General features: G+C 49.9%; 2 protein-coding genes across 3 annotated transcripts in view; one reads left to right on the top strand and one right to left on the bottom strand.

Annotated features, from left to right (window-relative positions):
• EIF2S1 (eukaryotic translation initiation factor 2 subunit alpha) overlaps window positions 1–3,319 on the top strand; it is a 19,770-nt gene extending 16,451 nt beyond the window's left edge. The window contains exon 8 of the mRNA XM_036433875.2: window positions 585–3,319. Coding sequence (XP_036289768.1) covers window positions 585–710 — 126 coding nt within the window. The 3' untranslated portion in view covers window positions 711–3,319. The remainder of the gene's footprint in view (window positions 1–584) is intronic.
• PLEK2 (pleckstrin 2) lies at window positions 1,533–19,229 on the bottom strand. Of its 2 annotated transcripts, XM_036433833.2 has the most exons (9): window positions 19,079–19,229; window positions 11,806–11,970; window positions 10,372–10,553; window positions 9,424–9,515; window positions 8,992–9,179; window positions 8,688–8,789; window positions 6,601–6,684; window positions 5,600–5,678; window positions 1,533–4,305 (listed from the first exon to the last, which is right to left on the bottom strand). In XM_036433833.2, exons 1-9 carry the CDS (start codon window positions 19,166–19,168, stop codon window positions 4,178–4,180), a joined length of 1,110 nt encoding a protein of 369 aa, XP_036289726.1. In that variant the 5' UTR covers window positions 19,169–19,229; the 3' UTR covers window positions 1,533–4,177. The 2 variants fall into 2 exon arrangements, with proteins under 2 accessions (XP_036289726.1, XP_036289753.1); XM_036433860.2 differs by lacking the exon at window positions 5,600–5,678.

The following is a 19,229-nucleotide window of genomic DNA, read 5'->3' as shown; positions in this document are numbered from 1 at the left end:
TTTATTAGTATAGATAAGAAGTATCATGGGATTTTTATTGAGAACTATGGTCACTGGTGGTGTTAGGTGTCCTGTCGTCGCCCGCCCAGCCAAGGGAAAAAAAATAGATGATGAAAATTAGTGGTTGATTATTGTCAGAATTTAATGTAAAATACTTAAATTTGATCTCAGAATTAGAAATAAGTGTAATTGCCTTTATTTCCCTCATCTCAACAAGAATAAAACCTAAATTTCATACATATATATAAAAAAGTGCATTTTTATAGGATGTCTTTTGGGTTTGAAAAATAGAGCCACTGATATTATTTTCATATATTTTCAGTTTTAGCTTGTAAAAATAACAGAAAATAGTACTTTGTTTTAATACACATATTTCTTTTTTCTGTACTGTTTTATTCTCATAAATTTCTTCCATTATTGAGCTAATGGAATTTATTAGTGATATGTCAGCACTCAGAAATTAATAGATACAGCATCAGAGTTGTTATGTCTTCAAGAGTTAAAATACTAGGCATTGATAGTATTGAAATTCAATTTTGTGTACTATTTGACTACATTTTGAAATTATGCCTCTGCTTCCACAGCCCAAAGTGGTCACAGATACAGATGAAACTGAACTTGCAAGGCAGCTGGAGCGGCTTGAGAGAGAAAATGCAGAAGTGGATGGAGATGATGATGCAGAAGAAATGGAAGCCAAAGCTGAAGATTAACTTTTGGGAAACAGTCCAGTTTAAGGAACACAAAACAGCCCTTCCTGGCTATAAACCCTAGACTTAAAAGTTTTCCAGAATTGAAAACTTAACAGCTGAATATTTTTTATTTCCAAGTATTTAAATGTTGTAACAGACCAAAACGTGAAATGTCCTAAAATGTCGGCTATTTTCACAGTAGCTCCAACACATTGAGCATTTTTTATGGGAGTGGCCCAGTTTCACTAAAGACAAATCTCTAAGCTAAGAACAGTCAAAATTGGGCTTTCCATTTCTGATGTCTCTAGATTGACACCTGTTTGTAGTTCAGTGCCTCTGTGTAATTTATCAGGGGTACCCAAAGCAAATGGTCCCAACCTTTCTACATAAATGTATCAAGCAAACATTAAATAAATTTCTGGGATATTTAACTATAGGTTTCTTCCTTCTTGTCACCAGTTAAAAGCATTATGATTACTAAGACCCTAATTCTATTCATTTTAGTCTAGATGTATAAATATAAGGGCAGGTGTTCAAAGGATCTATACAACATCCTTTCAAAAGGATGGCTTAGAGAAAATAATTTTTACCACAGTGAAAGTAATTCTTAAGGGGGAAAGCCTAAAAATGCAATTAAAGGATTACATTGGTTGTGTGCCTTTTATGTCTATGAGACTGATGAAATATATGTGGGAGAATTTCACACTGGTCCTGTTTGGTGTACTAAGCTGCTTGCCTGAGTTTGTAATTCAAAGTGGTATGGTTGGTTTTATTTTGTTTTTAAGATGCTGCTGCTTTAATTTATTTTGATTCTCATCACCCAACTTGAGATTTTTCCCCCCATTAAAATATTCACTAGGTGCCATCTAGAAAGCTTCAGTTTTCTTTATAACAGAATAGGGATCTGTTTGAACACAATTACCATAATTTTTCAACATTTCCATCATTTTTATCTTTTAAGAACTAATTATTAAGGCATATAAATTTAAAGGTAAATAAATTCAGACAAAACACGTGATTTGATGTTACAGCTACAATAACCAAGGTGTAGAAAGTCTTGAGTTACTTTAGTCTTTGTAGATTTAATCTTAGTATGCTTGAGGTACTAGATATATTAATTTTATTAAATTATTCTGACAAATAGCTGTTTAAATACTTAAAAAGTGAAACCATATCCTCCTCCATCAATCCAGGACTAGATTCAGTATTTTTTAAAAGGGACTGGAAAAATAGTATTGCTGAGACAGTTTGTGCCATATGTGAAGATTGTCCCAATCCAGAAGCCTGACTTCATGTAGCCATCTCTACAAAGGAACCATGGTTGCTAGCTAGCATACCATACTGGGAATATTTAGAGGAAAATTAGGATATATTCAAAATTGGCTCAATTTTCAGCGTGGTCTTTTTGAGGAGTCGAAACAAGTCTGTAAAGCTTACAGCAGATGTCATCAAATATAACAGATGCTCCTTAAATGTTTGCTATCACAGGAATTGAATTTTTGTTTAATATTTTTATATTTCAAATGCTATAACAAGAAATGCTGGTAATGTTCATGGTGAGTGAATTTATCCATTAAATTATTGGGCCTTTTCAGTTCCACAACAGTTGCAAATTTATGACGCTTGCCAGAGAAAAGATTGATACCGTGTGATAGAACTATAAACTTAAAGCACACATATTCCTTGCTGACCTAAAAGTATCACTTTTAAAGGACAAGAGAACACACCCAGCTCCAGATAGCTGAAGGAACAGATTGACAAAAGTGACCAGTTTATCCAAATCTTGGACCTCCCCCAAAAAAACCTCATTAAAAGTGGACAACTTCATCTACTCATTCTGCCTTGGACTGATGTCAAGTGGTTATCAACTCAAAACTGAACCTTAGCAATAGCTTGGTTCTTAATGCATAATTAATTGAGAACGGCTTACAAAAAGTGAACCTTTAAACAATTTATCTTTTATACCAAAACAAGACAAACCAATACTTTGGATAATTCTAAGTGGGAACCTACAGACATGCTAAGCAAGCACTATATTATGCTTATTAATACAATTATTACTCAGCTGCCAGACAAACATTCTCGATTTAACTACATCAAAAACAGTTGAATTCAAATGGTTCGGATTTTAAAAATTAAAATACTAGTACCTTGATAAGAGTTGTTCCCTGGTTTGCCTCAAGGTCATCTACTTTAAATGGGTGAGGACTCTGTCCTCCACAGTCTGGTACAGTTGTGCCAGTTCAGAGAAGAAGCCATCAAACCAAATACAGTCAAATTCAGATGAACATCTGTTGATATCCCAAAAGTAATAAACTAATTCCAAGGACATTAGACCTGGTAAAATGCCAGGTGCTCTAAAAAGGCATCTCTTTACAATGTAAGGAATTAAGTAAAACCTCATTTGCTTGGAATTTTGATCACTCAGGTCAAGTATTCTAGTTGAAATTGAGAGAACAGTTCAAACTAAGGACAAATTTGAATTTCAGAGGTATCTAGTACCCTTAAATGCCAGTTACGTATCTTACCTATTCATTTAAGGGAGTCTTGTACTAAGCAAGAATGCTGGCAGTATCTTGTGCCAGTTACTGTATGAACTTGCAAGCAATAAAAATGTTTTTCTTAAATAATTGTATGATACAGACTTTTCACTACTGCAGGTTAACCTTCCAACTGGTGAAGCTTCTTGGTACCTATTTGTCTCAATGTTCACCTAGAAAACCAAATTTCATGCCCTGATTTAACCCCTTTCCTATTCATAGCTTTCTCTTTCCTTTAGAGAGCTCTGCTCTGCTTTCCAAATGGTATTTTTCACAGTAAAACTATAATTTTACCTTTTTTTTTAGTATGTGTGACTAATCCCTTCAACTGAGTCCGTGATTTTTCTGTGATATGTAATGCTTAATGCAAGCTTATTTTTCAAAGGAAAACAATATTCTTTGAATGTTCAAGCTCAATTCACCCACTTTGAGATGAAGCATGTCTTAGTCACAGAGATCACGAGGTGTCTTCATAATCGCCTCGCTCACTTCGTATAGTCTCAAGCATGAAAAACCTTTGAAAACTGAAACTTTGGAAGGAAATTCTAATAGCCAGAAGCAAGTGTCAGTTTTTATTAATCCTAAAGAAGGAGTTAATGGCTGTTGGCAGCATTTCGGAGACAGTGCTGTGAGACTAGCGTTTTATTTAGTAGTATAATGTGGCCAGTTAGTGTTACAAGGCAAACCTACTTTGGTGACTGAGGAATGGCCTGCTGTGATGATTGGCGAAAGTCAACGTGCTGACGCCTAATGGCTGTTCTGGCATTTCCGGTTGTTAACGTGAAGGTGGGGAAGGAACAGCACCATTGCCCATTGTGACCTAGGAAACTCCAGTAGACTAAGTACAAAAGAAAGTTGCATTAACACTCATTTTCTGGGAAACCCTGTCGGTGTCACCGGCTAGGTGGGAGGAATCCTGGTCCTGGTCTCTCAGGCAATCCTGGTCCGTCACGTGAGCTTTTTGATGGCTTCGATCCACTCGGCTCGCTCAGCTTTGCTGCTGGCCTGGATGTAATAGTGTGTGTCGTCCTTAGTAATCACTTTGAAGAGATTTCCCTGGACATTCCCTTTGACACCTAGGCAGAAAAAAAATCAGTGAGGAAATACCCAGTCTTTCAGCTGGAAGCAGCTGAAAATCAACTAAGATACAAACACAAATAATGAAGTATTTATTAAGTTCAAATTACATGGTTAGAGACTCCCACCAGATGCGTGGTGCTTTCTTTTCCTCCCTCCCATCCCCTCATTTGGCCTGTGCCACAAAGTCTGCCAGTGGTATGGACATTTGTTTTAAATATTTTGATTTCAGAGAGAGAGAGAAATATCAATTAAAAGAATAATTGGTTGGCTGCTTCCTGCATGCACCCCACTGGGGACTGAGCCCAAAACTGGGGCACAGGTCGATGCTCAATCACTGAGCCACTCTGGCCAAGCTGTTTGGACATTCTCGGAAGCCTTCATGGTCTGCCACCTATGCTAACCCTAGATCTACAATGTCATTCACATAAAAGAATCTAGTATCCTACATAATAAAGAGGTAAAATGCAAATTGACCCTCACACCCTTGTGTCACAAGATGGTTGCCCCCATGTTGTCACAAGATGGCCACCCCATTGTCACAACATAGCCAGCAGGGGAGGGCAATTGGGGATGACTAGGCCTGTAGGGGAGGGCATCTGGGAGTGATCAGGCTGCCAGGGGAGCAGTTAGGGGCAATCAGGCAGCCAGGCAGGCCAGTGGTTAGAAGTCAGCAGTCCCAGATTGTGAGGGGGAGGTCTGACTGCCAGTTTAGGCCCGATGTGGGATCAGGTCTAAACCGGCAGTTGGACATCCCCCAAAGGGTCCCAGATTAGAGAGGGTGCAGGCTGGGCTGAGGGACATCCCCCCCACCAGTGCACAAATTCTGTGCACCAGGCCTCTAGTGTTTATACAAAGAGAAGATACAGATTTAGGATTTAACTTTAAACTGTTTTAACTTCTTTGAACCTCAATTTCCACATCCATACAATGGGAATGATACTATCTTCCTAGCTAGTTAGTATGACAATAGATATTAAAGTATGTCCCTAACCCTTAAACACTGTGTAAGCTAATATCATTCTTAGGTGGAAGCTTAGGTGGACCAGTAAACACAGAAACTGAAGGGAAAGTATTACAAAACAAGGATTATTATAGCTGTATTGTTGAAACACTAAGAACACATGCCCTTTTCTCTAACTCTGAAACTGGCTTCAAAACTCACACATTCATGGTCTCACTGAGAAAGCCCTACTCAGCTCCCACAGCTCAGTCCTTGGACAGCAGAGCATCATGGAGAGTGCAGGAGGGAGGCCCTTGAGCTCTCAGGCAGGGGCCAAAGTTAGACCTTACCCGTGGGAACGCCATTGTCCTCCAGAGCAGACACGAGTGAACCACGAAGGGAAAACCCACCCACTGGCCGGTTCTCTTCCTGCAGAGAGAAGGAGACCTGTTAGGAATCGCGTGAACGGACAAAAGGGAAGAGCTGCACTCTCACCTATAACACCCTCAGTGGTACCAGCCAAAGAAGTAGGCGAGAGTCATGTGTGAGGAGGATGAGGCAGAACTTGGCCTTCTTGCAGCCAACCTACAAGCACCAGTGAGGAGTTTGGACTCTTCATTCACACCAGCCACAGCAGGGCCACAGCCCTCCCTGACCCTCCGCTCCCGCTGTGGTCTGTCAGGCCCCCAGGCCCCCTGCACGCTCCTTCACATCCTGACAAGCTCCGTGAGGGAGGACCTGCCCAGACGTCACTCTTTCAAAAAAGTGAGTGAAATTCCTACATCTCCCAAAGTCAAGGTTGAACAGGCCATCTGAAAAGCCCTTTTTCTTCTCTTTTGACTGAAATTAGATACACTCGGCATGCCATAATACTCTTATCTGAAACTCAGAACAGCAATTCTTCGGATCAATTAGAAAAAAAATAAAATTAGTAAATTATGGCTTAAATACCAAGTAGTAAAAGAAAGTTTGCAAAACGTTGGTGCAGACAAGAGGTTGAGGGAACAGAATCCCTGGGATCTGGGGAGAGAACGGGGTGAAGAGCTTGGAAGCACCAGGTCGGCCTCTGCCAGCCCCTCCCCCTCCGCAGCCACATGGCAGGCTTTGGAGAGACGGAAAGATGCGTTTCCTCACAAAATAATGAAGATCCACGGGGCAGGCAAGGACGTGATGAAATCGGAGAGCAATCCTCCCCTTTAAGAGTGGCGGGAGGTGGAAGGAGAGGCACAGTGGGCAGAGGTTATGGCAGGGATGCTGGGGTAAGGGAGGGTGTGGAGCCAGCTGCCTGCGATGCCTGGGAGAGAAGGATCCGGAAGCCTCCCGCGGGGACCAATGAGCACACGGCACTCACCTTGGCAGGGTCGTAGTAATGCAGGAAAGCCGGCTCCTTCCTCAGAACGAAGCGCCGCACCTTCCAGTTTTTCCTCTTGTGGCCCTGCAGGAAAGGGGGGGTCAGGCCCTAACCAGTATGGCTCAGTGATAGAGGATTGGCCTGCGGACTGAAAGGTCCCAGGTTCGATTCCATTCAAGGGCATGTACCTTGGTTGCGGGCACATCCCCAGTAGGGTGTGTGCAGGAGGCAGCTGATGGATGTTTCTCTCATCAATGTTTCTAACTCTCTATTCTTCTCCCTTCCTCTCTGTAAAAAAGCAATAAAAGAAAAAAGAAAAGAAGAGAAAAGAAGAGAAAAGAAAAGAAAAGAAAAGAAAAGAAAAGAAAAGAAAAGAAGAGAAAAAAGAAATGAAACGAAAAGGGTCAGGCTCCTGGGGACAGCTCTTCCCTCCTCCCTCCCACTTCCTTGTATCGGATGCCAAACCTCCAAGCCAGCTGGCTCTGTGGGACCGCTTTCTAAGAAGAGCCTGCCGGAGCCCCAAGGATGGCAGTGATGTGTCATGGACTTCCCTGCTCAGTGGCACTCAGCAAAAACACTGTCGCCTTTAGCTGAGTTCACAGAGCCGAAGAGGGTCAGCACTGAAGGAAGGGGGACATTCCCCGGACACCACGCAGGACACCAGGAGGGCAGGGAGGCGGCAGGGGCCGACTGGACTGAGGGCTCACAGGCGAAGTTGAACCCAAGGGCATTAAGTCAGGTGTCAACTTGTTCCCCAAACAAACCTACAGCTGCACGTACACCTGTGCACACATGGACAGTAAAAACCACTTTACCATTCTGCATCAGAAAAGTCAGAAATGATCAATTAGGACTCAGGCGTCCTCAAACTTTTTAAAGTGGGGGCCAGATCACGGTCCCTCAGAGAGCTGGAGGGCCGGACTATATGAACTACTAATTCCTACTCGGCTGCGCTCACTGCCCAAAAAACCTGGCGGGCCGGATCAGACTCCTCTGCGGGCCGCATGTGGCCCGCGGGCCGTAGTTTGAAGACGCCTGTTAGGTGCTAAAATCTAAATGTGTAAGATGCAGACGAGTGTAGGACTCTCAGCCTCACGCCCTCGACCAGCGGTCGGCAAACTCATTAGTCAACAGTGCGGTTTGCCAACTGCTGCCCTAGACCACTAAGCTTCCTGCACCCTCCAGTCTGGAACATTGAGTCCCCCCCCACCACGCCTCCTTGTGGTCTCCGGGGCGGTTTCAATAATGTAAATAACCCGAGAGCAGATTGGGATCCTCCTGTGCAAGAAACAGGTGACAGCAACAGGCGCTCTGAGTAACACGGGAATGGTGCTGAGCAGCACACGTGTCCGTGGTGCCGACAGGCACGTGCACACGTGTGTGAGGTGCACACCAGCACAGGGGACGTGCAGAGGTCCACGAACACTTCCTGCGCCGTCACGCAGTCACTTTGTTCCCGAACAGCCTGTCGGGCTCAGACAGACATGCCGCGGGTGTGACTGACATGGGTGTCTCCTGTTTGGCAGGGCTGCTCTCCCAAACACGGCTAGGTGAGGTGGCCCTGGTCAGCTTTCAAACACTGAGACGACCCTGGAAAGTTTCATCTTCAACCTACGGAGGTGAGCTGTTTGGAAAGTGAATCGAGGGGGCATGCAGAGTCCTACGAAAGGAGGCAGAGACTCCAGAAAGCCTCAGAGAGCAGAAGGCGGCAAATGCAATCCAGGAGGCAATGCCCTCCAGACACATTTTAACATGGGCATTTTTAATGTTGTCATCATTACCTGTGTACCTTTTCCCCGAACAGCCCCGTGTCTGGGACTCATGGTTGTGTGTGTGTGTGTGTGTGTGTGTGTGTGTGTTTGGGGGGGGGGAGGGGGGAGGGAGGATGGTGTTGCGGATGAAGGAGAACTGAGGGTGGACACATGCATCCCCTTGACCTGCTCCCTGCGGCAGCCGCTGGACCCCCGCTTTAGCTCATCCTGCTGACAATCAGTGCCTCGGGCAGCCTCAGCCCTTCCCACCCTTTGGGAGATCCCTGCCTCCCCCGAGGTTGAGAACTGTCCGTCCCTGCTCCGACGCAGCCATACCTGCTTGGCCAGATAGCCCTGCTTTATCACCGTGCCGCTCAGCTCCATGGTGCTCAGGTTAATGTCCTCCCGGAGACTGATCTTCTGCTTGTGGCTCTCAGCCTCGTGGGAAGAAAACAAGGATTCCGTCACGAAAAGTCCCAGTTACAGGCTGCGGGGGCTACGGTGGGAAAAAGGAAAATCCTTCACAGAGAAACCCCTTCCACCTGGGGTGACGCTGTCCCCCAAACCCGGGGCCTCCCCCATGACCGTGGGCCCCTTGCCCCCACTCTGTGGCCGCCCCCTTCCCCTCTCCGTGGCTTACAAAGGTGTACAGGGCCGTGGAGTCGTCCAGGAACTGCTCGGCCAGGTCCCCAGAGCGAACGGCCCCCGTGCTCCGGGCGCCGACCGGCTTCAGGAAGTTCTCCTCCAGGAGCACGGAGGCCAGGGTCACGGCCTCCAGACGGTTGGCTGCAAAGCTGTTGGAGATGAGCCAGTCCACCAGGGAGGAGCCTGCATCGGAGCAAGGGCAGCACCAGTCAGACCGCAGCCCACCGACCAGCCTCCATGGGTGGGGGGCCTGGCTGTGTGCTCACTGACTCTGACGTCCTGGGCAGCCTGGGGGCTCTGCACAAGAGCAGACCAATGGCCACACCCCTGCTGCATGGAGCTGTGGCCGCTCCCACCGTGGCTGTCTCAGCTGCAGCCCAGCTCACCACGCCCCGGTTCCCACGTCCCTCCGAGAGGGACGGCTCACCAATGAAGGTCTTTTTGTAGGTGCTCCCCTGCTCCACGTTGGGGCTTGGCCGGATTCCTGTCGCGCTGTCGTGCATCTTGTCCACGATGCAACTGCACGGGAGGAAGGCAAGGTCAGGGCCCCTCGTCACAGATATGAGACAGGGCCTCGGGGGATTAAGCAAGTGGCAAACGGTGAGATATGCGCCACAAAGGAAGAGGGGGCAGAATGTGAGAGGTAGGTAGGATTTTAGATCTTTTTTTTCATGCTCACCTAAATGTTCTAATATTTCTGTCCTAGTTAGTCATTGCTTTTGTAGTAAAACTAAAGAGCTGTGACTTCTGCTGCTTGGGGGTTAGGAGTTTCTCCTGTAAACAGGCTGTTGTAAGTTTCCAGCATGGGATCTCCTTTCACACACCCTTACTTTACACTTTCCTCCTGTTGTGTGGGATGCTTCCTGCCACCAATGGAAGGTCTTTTCTCATTTGCTAATTACGTACTTGGGCTGGAAAGCCCCTGAGACAGGACCTTGTTTATCCCCATCTGCATCTCCTGAGGATCTAGTGCTATGAACTGCGTGCAGTAGGCGCTGAAGAACTACGTCATGAATTAATTAATTAATTAATTAATGAGGAACACTACAGGGCAAGAAGGCAACTGCCTCCAGAACACATCGTTCTTGCCACCAGGGGGCGAACATGCCCATGATTGGTGAGTGGAGGTTCCTGAGCACCAGGCCAAACTGGAGAGAGGCTCTCAGATGCTGAGGTGGGAGGAAGCAGCCAAGGTCCCAAAGGATGAGAGGAGCAGGGCCATTCTCAGGCAGAGAAAAGAGTACAAGCAGGGCAGTGGCAGCACAAGGCCCTGAAGCACGTTGGCGGAAGCAGTCAGGCCCAATTAGCAACAGCACAGACACAGACGGCCAGGTGCAGCGGAGGCAGGGAGTGCGGACAGGAGCCGGGCACTCACTGCAGGCTGAGGTGAGGGGGCAGCTTGAAGGAGTTTCTCTGTATGTGGAGCTGCTGGACCTTCCCCGGCTGCCCAGCGTGAATCGCCCCCGTGATCTCGAAGGCCCAGGCGTCCCTGTCCTCCCGAGAGCAGGCCTCCAGGAAATACTCTGTGGATGTGCGAGTCTTCAGCTTGATGAGGAGCTGCGGGAAGAGACAGCCAGCCAGCCAGACCGGCACTCAGACATGAGGTACCTTCTTTATGGATGTAGCAATCTACTAGGAACTGAGCTTCCTTCCTCCTGTTGGTCTTCCTAACAGAGGTTCCATCAGTCCATTCGCTCACTCAAAGCCTTCAGGTTTTGAGTCCTCTAGGTTTTGAGTGAGCAAATGGACTGATGAAACCCCATTCCCTCCATGTGCCCCTGGCCATTCTCCCCCTGCTCCTTCAGGGAGCGCTTTTCCTGGGCCACACTGGCTACCCTCATCTCCCAGTCTACTCCTCCCTCTCCCCACACTTCTACTGAAGCCTGGACCGTCCACCGGCCTGGAGCGTCTGCCCCTCTCCTCTTCTGGATCCGTGTCCCCGTCTCCATTCCTCTCAAAGTCACACCGGACCCTGCCGTCCCCCTTCTCTGCGGACACAGGGTCTCTATGGCTGAGAATGTTGGAACCACCGTTTGAAACTGAACGTTTTCGATGAACCACTTGCTTGCCTACTAAGATTATTAAATGGAGAAGAAGCAATCTTACCGTTTCCTTCCTCAACTCCTCCCAGCCTCGCTAATTTCCTGGCACCCACTGGGCCTTCGAGAAATGGTTGAGTCGGATACTTTTTTGATGGCAGGGTGGGTGCTGCCCCGGCTTTTGGAACATACACCCCTTGGGGATGAAAGCCATCCTATTGCTTTGATTACTCACATTTTTTTATTTTTTTAAAATATATATTTTATTGATTTTGTACAGAGAGGAAGGGAGAGAGACAGAGAGTTAGAAACATCGATGAAAGTCATCAATCAACTGCCTCTTGCCCACCCCCTACCAGGGATATGCCCACAACCAAGGCACATGCCCTTGACCGGAATCAAACCCGGGACCCTTCAGTCCCCAAGCCGACGCTCTATCCATTGAGCCAAACCGGTTTCGGCTACTCACATTTTTTTTAATGCCACCTAGCCTACAGGATCCCCGTAGCCTTCGTGGGATATACTGGTAGGTATCATTTTTTTACCCCATTTTATAGAGGTGCTGAGGCTCAGAGAGGTTTGTTACTTGCTCAAGGCCACATATCCGGTAGGTGGTGCAGCCAGGGTTGGAACTGGGATTTTCCATGATAGCTCAGCTCTTCCCATCACACACACACACACACACACACACACACACACACACCCGTCACCAGAGGCCCGCGGGGGAGGAGTTGGGGCAGGGAGGAGCTGGGAAGCCAGCATCCACTTACCGGTCGGTTTTCATACTCCAGGCAGGGGCAGGTGATGGTGCAGCCGTCCAGGAGGATCTGGCCCTTGGGAGGGGTCACCTTCCGGCCCCCCTCGAGCTTGTAGTACAGCAGCGTGTTCTGCCGGAGGACGAACCATCGCGCCTTCCAGTTGTGGACGATGTGACCCTGAGGACGGACAGCAGAGCCCTGCAGCGAGGCGTCTGGGGGACAGCGCTGTGTCTCCGAGAGGAGTCCCCGGGGCAGGGAGCCGCTGTGCCACAGAACTGACCCTCCGACAAGGGCACAGCATTCTTTTCTTTTCTTTTTTCTTATTATTTTTTATTTTGAAATAATTTCAATTCAGAAAAAAAGATGAACTTTTTTTTTTAAAGGAACCATTTAAGAGTACACTTTTAGCAAGATGCCCCACTTCTGAATAATATTTTATTGTGTATCTCCTACAAAAAAATAAGGATGTTCTCAACACAATCACGGTGTAACCATTCAACATCAGGAAATGTTCATGAATGTGTTGTGTTTAGCTGTTCCACAAACCCAGGACAAGTCTCACCAGTTGCCCCGATAATGCCATGAATGGCGAAAGGGTCCGGTTCAGAATCCTATGTTTTATCTTCATTTTCATGAAGAAAGTGTCCTTTGTCTGGATATCTTAGTCATCTCCTCTGTATGCAATAAAGACATGTGGCATTGGCCTTCTCATTCCTACGTGGCCTTCTTTTCTGGATATAAACCTTGGGAGACCCTGCTAAGTATTATCAGGAGGCAGACATTGCTAACATTCAGTACTTCCTTCTAGTCTTTTTTTTCCTTTTAGTTTTTACTTTCTAGCTGTTGTTTTTTTAGATCAGGAATATGCTTTTATTTTCTAGGTTTTTTTGTTTTGTTGAATTTTGCTGAGTGTCGTCTCACACCATTACATTTCTCTAAAATATAAAATATATATATATATATTCCCTCCCCCCCCCCCAAAGAGAAGAAAGGGGAAGGAGAGAGAGAAATATCAATGAGAGGGACACATCCATCAGCTGTTTCCTGCACGGCGCCCTACTGGGGACTGAGCCCGCAACCAGGAGAAGACGCTCAACCGAGCCACACCAGACAGGCTAAATTTTTAAATGGCCATTAGGTAGGTGCATCATTTACTTGTTAATCTCCTGCATTTGTAACAGGTCATTCGTTCTTTATTTTGAAATAATTTTTTTGTTTTGTTTTTCACTATTATAAACAATTCTGCAATAAACATCCTTGCATATAAATTTTGCTCTGCATGTCTGATCCCGGCCCACCCCCCTCCCTTAGGATATATTCGTAGAAAGACTATTGCTAGTCAAAGGATGTGGGCAGTTTGTAAAACTGAAGCCACACGTGGTCCACCCGCTGAGGATGCCCACTCTCCCCTAAAAGGCAGGTAGTTGGGAGCTCTCCGAAGGACCAGAGAGTCCATGGCTGGCACAGTCCCGTGAAGCAGAGAGCCTGCCTCTAGAGCAGACCAGAGGATGGGGAGGTGTCAGCTGAGGAATCAGAACGGAATGGATTTAGAACACACTCACGAATCTACTTTCTTGGCATGCTTTCCGGAGCAGAGCCTCATACGGGCTAGATTCTAACCAAGAGACCATTTCCCCATTCGCCGGTTCCCTCCCGCCCTCACACCTGTGTGCTGGGACTCTGCCACGCTCAGCCTGGGCTGACAGCTATAAAAAGGTGTCACTGGCCTGCACCCCAACAGACTTTACTGTGGCAACGAAACCAGACTTCTAACCGAGTTCCTCTGACCGGAGCTCTTTACTTCGTCCACGTGTTCCCACGCTGCATGCGGATCAGCTGTTCCCACGAGAGCACTCAGGGAGTCAAGCTGAACTTGACACTTTTGCTCTCTCCGCCCTGTCCCGCACTTAGAGCCCACGAGTGAGATGACGGCTAACAGCTTTCCTCGACATGTCAGACATGTTTAAAGAAACAGAAAGCGTCCTGGCATAATCTATGCTTCCTCATGCTCCCCATGCAGCCTATACCCTAACACCTAATATAACATGACTTTTTAGTGCTGCCAAGATTTTGTACTATCAACCCAGCCCGTGTAGCTCAGTGGTTGAGCACTGACTTATGAACAAGGAGGTCACGGTTCAATTCCTGGTCAGGGCACATGCCTGAGTTGCGAGCTTGATCCCGAACTGCATGAGTGCAGAAAGCGGCCGATCAATGATTCTCTCTCATCATTGATGTTTCTTTCTGTCTCTCCCTCTCCCTTCTCTAAAATCAATAAAAATATATTTACTAGCAAAAAGAAAAGATTTGGCATCTGGGGGAGATGCCAAAGAGATCAACCGAAGGACTTGTATGCATGCATATAAGTACAACCAATGGACACAAAACTCTGGGGAGGGAGGGTATGTATGGGAGGGGACAATGTTAAAATATGTACACAGATAATAATTTAATAAATAAATTAATAAATTAATAAATTAATTTTTAAAAAGAAAAAAAAACACACACAAAACGTTTGGCTCCGACTCCCCAGCAGGTGGGGTTCTCGGCTGCCCTGCCCCTGGCCTGCCCCGACGACCCTGCAGGGCCCCTGCAGTGGGGTCGGCAGCAGATTGCTGGCACAGGGGTTACAGCCGGGGCAGCGAGAGGAGAGGGCGACCTCAGTTGACGATATGGGTGGCTGATGTGAGGGAGAGAAGCGGCAAGGATGGAATCGTCTTAAACGTAAAACACAGGTGTCAGGAGCTGAATTATGTGTCTCCCCCCAAAAAAGGATCATACATTGCAGCCCGAACCCCCACTATCTCAGAATGTGACTATTCAGAGGTAAGAGGTGATGAGGTTAAAACACAGTCTTGGGTGGGCCCTAATCTAACCTGTTTTGGGTCCTCCGAGCAAGAGGAAATTTGGACACACTGAGAGGCAGCAGGGAGATGTGTGCCCAGAGGAAAGACCGTGTGGACACACAGCCAGAAGGTGGCCATATGCAAGCCGAGGAGAGAGGCCAGAGGAAACCGATCCTGCTGACACCCTGATCGTGGACTCCAGCCTCTCTTGTCCAAGCCGCCCTGTCTGTGGCATTTTGTTACAGCAGCCTGAGCAGATTAAATCACCAGGGAAAGCCCTCACCGGTTTGATAAAGTGGATAGAGCATCAGCCTGTGGACAGCAGGGCCCAGGGTTCAACTCCAGTCAAAGGCACATGCCTGGGTTGTGGGTCTGACCCCTAGGGGGGGAAGGGGATGTAGGTGGCAGCCGATCAGATTCTCTCTCAGCATTGATGTTTCTTTCTTTCTTTTTCTTTCTTTCTTTCTTTCTTTCTTTCCCTCCCTCCCTCCCTCCCCCCCTCCCTCCCTCCCTCCCTCTCTCTCTCTCTCTCTCTTTCCTTCTTTCTTTCTTTCTTTCTTTTCTCCCCCCCCCCATTTTTTTTTTTTTTATTATGGTATCACATAATTAGCATTGATGCTTCTCTCTCTCTCTCCAGCTCACCTTTCCTCTCTGGGGATCCTGGGCTGCGTGGTGAAGGTTGGGAGGAGCTGGCCAGGTTAGGAGGGCAGGAGGGGAGAGCAGAAAACCGCTGCCGCGCCCCTGGAAAACTCCCCGCAGTTCTGCAGGGTGGGGCCCGGGGGCTGTGAGGAAGGGATGAGGGACCAGTGGGCTTCAGGTCCTGTGCCTCCGAGTTTGATCTTTACATTGCAGCCAGGGGGCAGTCTTTGAAGACTTCTAAGCGGAAGGACCGCAAGCCTGAGTCCTCCTGTTTAAAAGGTCACGGGGCCACGCTGTGAACGTGCGGGAACGAAGCGGCCACACGCGGGCAGCTCAGCCGGAGCTGCGGCAACAAACAATCCCCAGGACGGGCTGAGAGCCGCAGCATCGCCGCTACAGATAAGCCTGGCAGAGCTCAGAGGGCACGAGGCCTGGTCCAAAGTCCCAGGCAAAGGAGGCCAGAGGCTGACACAGTGGGATGAGCGGAACAGGGCCCTCCACCTGGGCAGTTCCCTCCCTCCCTCCCTCCCCTCCAGCTCCTCGTCTGCAAGTGGCTGGCTGGGGCCAGAAGCCAGCTAACTCCCGGGCCCCTAAAGCCTCTTCAGGGGGAGGAGGGGAGTCTGTGTGCTGGAATGTGACCCTCGGTACAGAAGTTACAGCTGGAGGGACCTTTTGAAAAAGCCCAGACTCCCGAACTGTCACGATGAGGAAACTGAGCCCAAGACCCTACAGCCTCGAAGGAGCAGATATGCTACTTGCTATGGGTTGAATTAGGTCCCCCCAAAAGGTACTGAAGCCTTAACACCTGGTACCTCTGGAGAGGATCTCATCTGGCAATAGGGCCTTTGCAGATGTCATCGGGCTGCGATCAAGTTACATGGATCAGGGGGGCCGCCGCGACGCTCACATGACCGGTGTCCTCAGAGAAGGGGGACAGTTACGCACTGAGAGACACACACGGGGAGGAGATGGTCATGTGACGATGGAGGCAGAGACCGGGGAGATGCATCTCCAAGCCACGGGGCACCAGGGACTGCCTGCTTGGAGGTCACAGAAAACACGTGCACTGGTCTCTGCCCCTGGCACTGAGCTCCTGAAACCCTTGTCACTTCCCAGGTGACGTCAGTGTCCTTATTCTAATGAGGCAACTCTGGTGGGCTCCCGATGGCTCCTGGATGGGGGCTGCTTCACAGGGTGAAAAGCTTGGGCTTTCCAGCCCAGCACACCCGTTCTCTGGAGAAAGGGGAGGGGCTCTGATGGAATGAACGGTCAATCGTGCCTAGGAGGAGAAGCCTCCATAAAAATCCCCACAGTGCGGGGTTCGGAGAGCTTCTGGGTGGTGAGCATGGGGAGAGTGGTGAGCTCGGAGAGGGCTTAGGATGGCACACCCCTTCCCATACACCCTGCCCTGTGTGTCTCTTCCATCTGGCGGTCTACCGTCTCCTTTAGCATATGCTTTAATAACCTGGTGGTCCTAGGTGGTTTGGCTCAGTGGATAGAGCGTCGGCCTGTGGACTGAAGGGTCCCGGGTTCGATTCTGGTCAAGGGCACATGCCCAGGTTGTGGGCTCCATCCCCAGTGGAGTGGGGTGGGGCATGCAGGAGGCAGCCAGGCGATGATTCTCTCTCATCATTGATGTTTCTATCTCTCCCTCCCTCAAGGGGGAGGCAATGTTTGAAGTGCTCCCGCCTCTTCTGAGAGGAAAAGCGGTCCTGCCCATGCTGATCCTGGCCTCCTCCCCACCTCCCCCCCCCCCCCCGCCCCTCCTTTAAGGCCGGCGGTGAGCAGCCTGCGCTCTGCCTGGAGTTCCACTTCTTGTCTGGGCAGAATTAGGAGCCAAACCCTTCATGCCCCTGCCTGCCCCTGTTCACCCTCGGCGCGATGCCTGTTCTGTGCTCTGGGCTTCCGGCGACGGCCCTGCCCACCTCTGCACGGCAAACCCTCCTGAAGCTGGAGTGAGCTCTATGCGTTTCAGCCAAGCCCCTAGCGTGTGCTTCTGGGGTCAGACCTGTGGACTGTCCTCACTTCTCTGCACCCTGGACTCTGTGTGCTGGACACACAGGACTGGCGGCCTGTGCAGGAGGGAACTCACACCCTCCCCTCCTGTCCCCTGACTCTCTGCCTGGCTGCAGGTGGGGAATCAGGTAAGCTAGCCCCTGAGAATGGGGGGGGGGGGGTATTAGGGGTGTAGCGGGGGAGGAGACCCACAAGGGGCGTTCTGAGGGAGTCTGGCCTCCTCAGACTCCCTCCCAGGGCCCAGCTTCCCAACCATCAGGGATGCCCAGCTCCACACACTTCCCTCCAACTTCAGAAGCTGCAGGAGTGGAGGCCACGGAGGTTCCCTCACACGTCGTCTCGCTGAGGTGCCTCTGCCTCCATGAGCCGTAAGGGACCAGCCTACGGCGTTAGCCGCAGTGGCATGAGGCAGGAGTGGAATTTTGTACCTGCTTTACACCGTCTGACCCTTGATCTGGCATCAGCACTCCTCGGCTGACAGTTTTGAGCAAACAACACACCCACCCTCCTCTATCAAACAAGGTGTAACATGACGGGCTGCCTTACCCGCGGGCCTGACGGCGGCTGGAGGCCGTGGAAAGGAGACACAGCCATCCCGCTCTGCCAGCCCCTCCCTGAGCTGTCAACCCAGCAGGAGGCCCGGAGGGCTCGCCCCCCAGGTGTGAGGTCTGCCACCAGGTTAGCAGAGACGCTGAGCACCAACAGCCATGCTAGAAGCACTTCATCCTTTTCCGCCTCGATCCTGGGTGCAGTTTTTGGCCGGACTCCTGCCTGCTGTGGGCCAGGCCACGTGGGCCCACCGGGAAGCGCTGGGGATGGAGGGGCCAGTCCTATCAGTGGTCGGCCCTGGGGTTCTGGGAGGAGGATTTAGCCTTTCTAACCCTCCGTCTCCTCGTCTGTGATAGAGTGATAACAATGTCCACCCTGCAGTGGGCAGGACGAGGTCTGGAGTAGACCTGGGTGGGTTTGATCCACCAGCACCCAGATCCTGAGCGTTACCCGGCCTCTGTGCGTCGGGTTCTCCCCTTGGAGAAGGGGGGTCATGTGGTACCACCGGTGGGCTGCTGGGAGGATTGAAGGAGACAGTGTCGTCCTCCTCCATCCCCCCCCCCTACACACACACACACACACACAGTGCACACACGCACACGCGCACACACACAGTGCACGCTTAAGAAGCACAGGCACAGGCTTCCTCCTGCCCCCGGGTTACCGGTTATGGTGAAGCGCATGGGCGGGAACTGCATGGACAGGCACTGTGAACGACAGGCACGTTTGGGTTGGTTTAATCCAGTGTTTCCCAAACTTCTCTCATGATGAGAATCACCTGGTGGAGTTGTTAAAACTACAGATTCCTGAATCCCAACTAAGAAGCGCACTAAGTTAAGTATACAATTTTACCTATATGTTCCCAAAAATTCCAGTTTAGCACTTCTTAGTTTTGGGATTCAGGAAATCTGTAGTTTAACAACTCCACCGGGTGATTCTCACCATGAGAGATGTTTGGGAAACTCTGGTTTAATCCGTCGTCCTTAAACGCTGACTACTCTAAAGTGGCTGTAATTGAGGTGGCCACTTGGGTAGCCTCCACCCGCCCCCCATCCACGCTCCTCCGGACCGTCCCGGCCCGCGCCCCGGCCCCCTTCCTGCAGGAGCCGCCGCCGGCTCTGCCCGCGGAGCCCGGCGCCCGGTCCGCCCGGTCCGCGCGGAGCCGGGCCCGGCCGCCGCTCAGCGCGCGGTGCCCGCCCCCGGCCGCCCCGGGCAAAGTCCGGGCTGGCGCTCACCCTCTTGACGAGGAAGCCCTCCTTGAGCACGCCGCCGTCCTCCGGGTCCCCGCCGGCGAGCGCCCCCGGGGCGCCGTCCCCGCGCCGCATGCCGCTCCGGCTCCTCGGCCCGCGCGGGGAGAGGGCGCGCCGCCCGCCCGGTGCCGCCCTC

Source organism: Pipistrellus kuhlii, unplaced genomic scaffold (genome assembly GCF_014108245.1).
Source record: "Pipistrellus kuhlii isolate mPipKuh1 unplaced genomic scaffold, mPipKuh1.p scaffold_m20_p_1, whole genome shotgun sequence".
Taxonomy (NCBI): domain Eukaryota; kingdom Metazoa; phylum Chordata; class Mammalia; order Chiroptera; family Vespertilionidae; genus Pipistrellus; species Pipistrellus kuhlii.
This window is presented reverse-complemented; position numbering and strand designations above follow the sequence as displayed.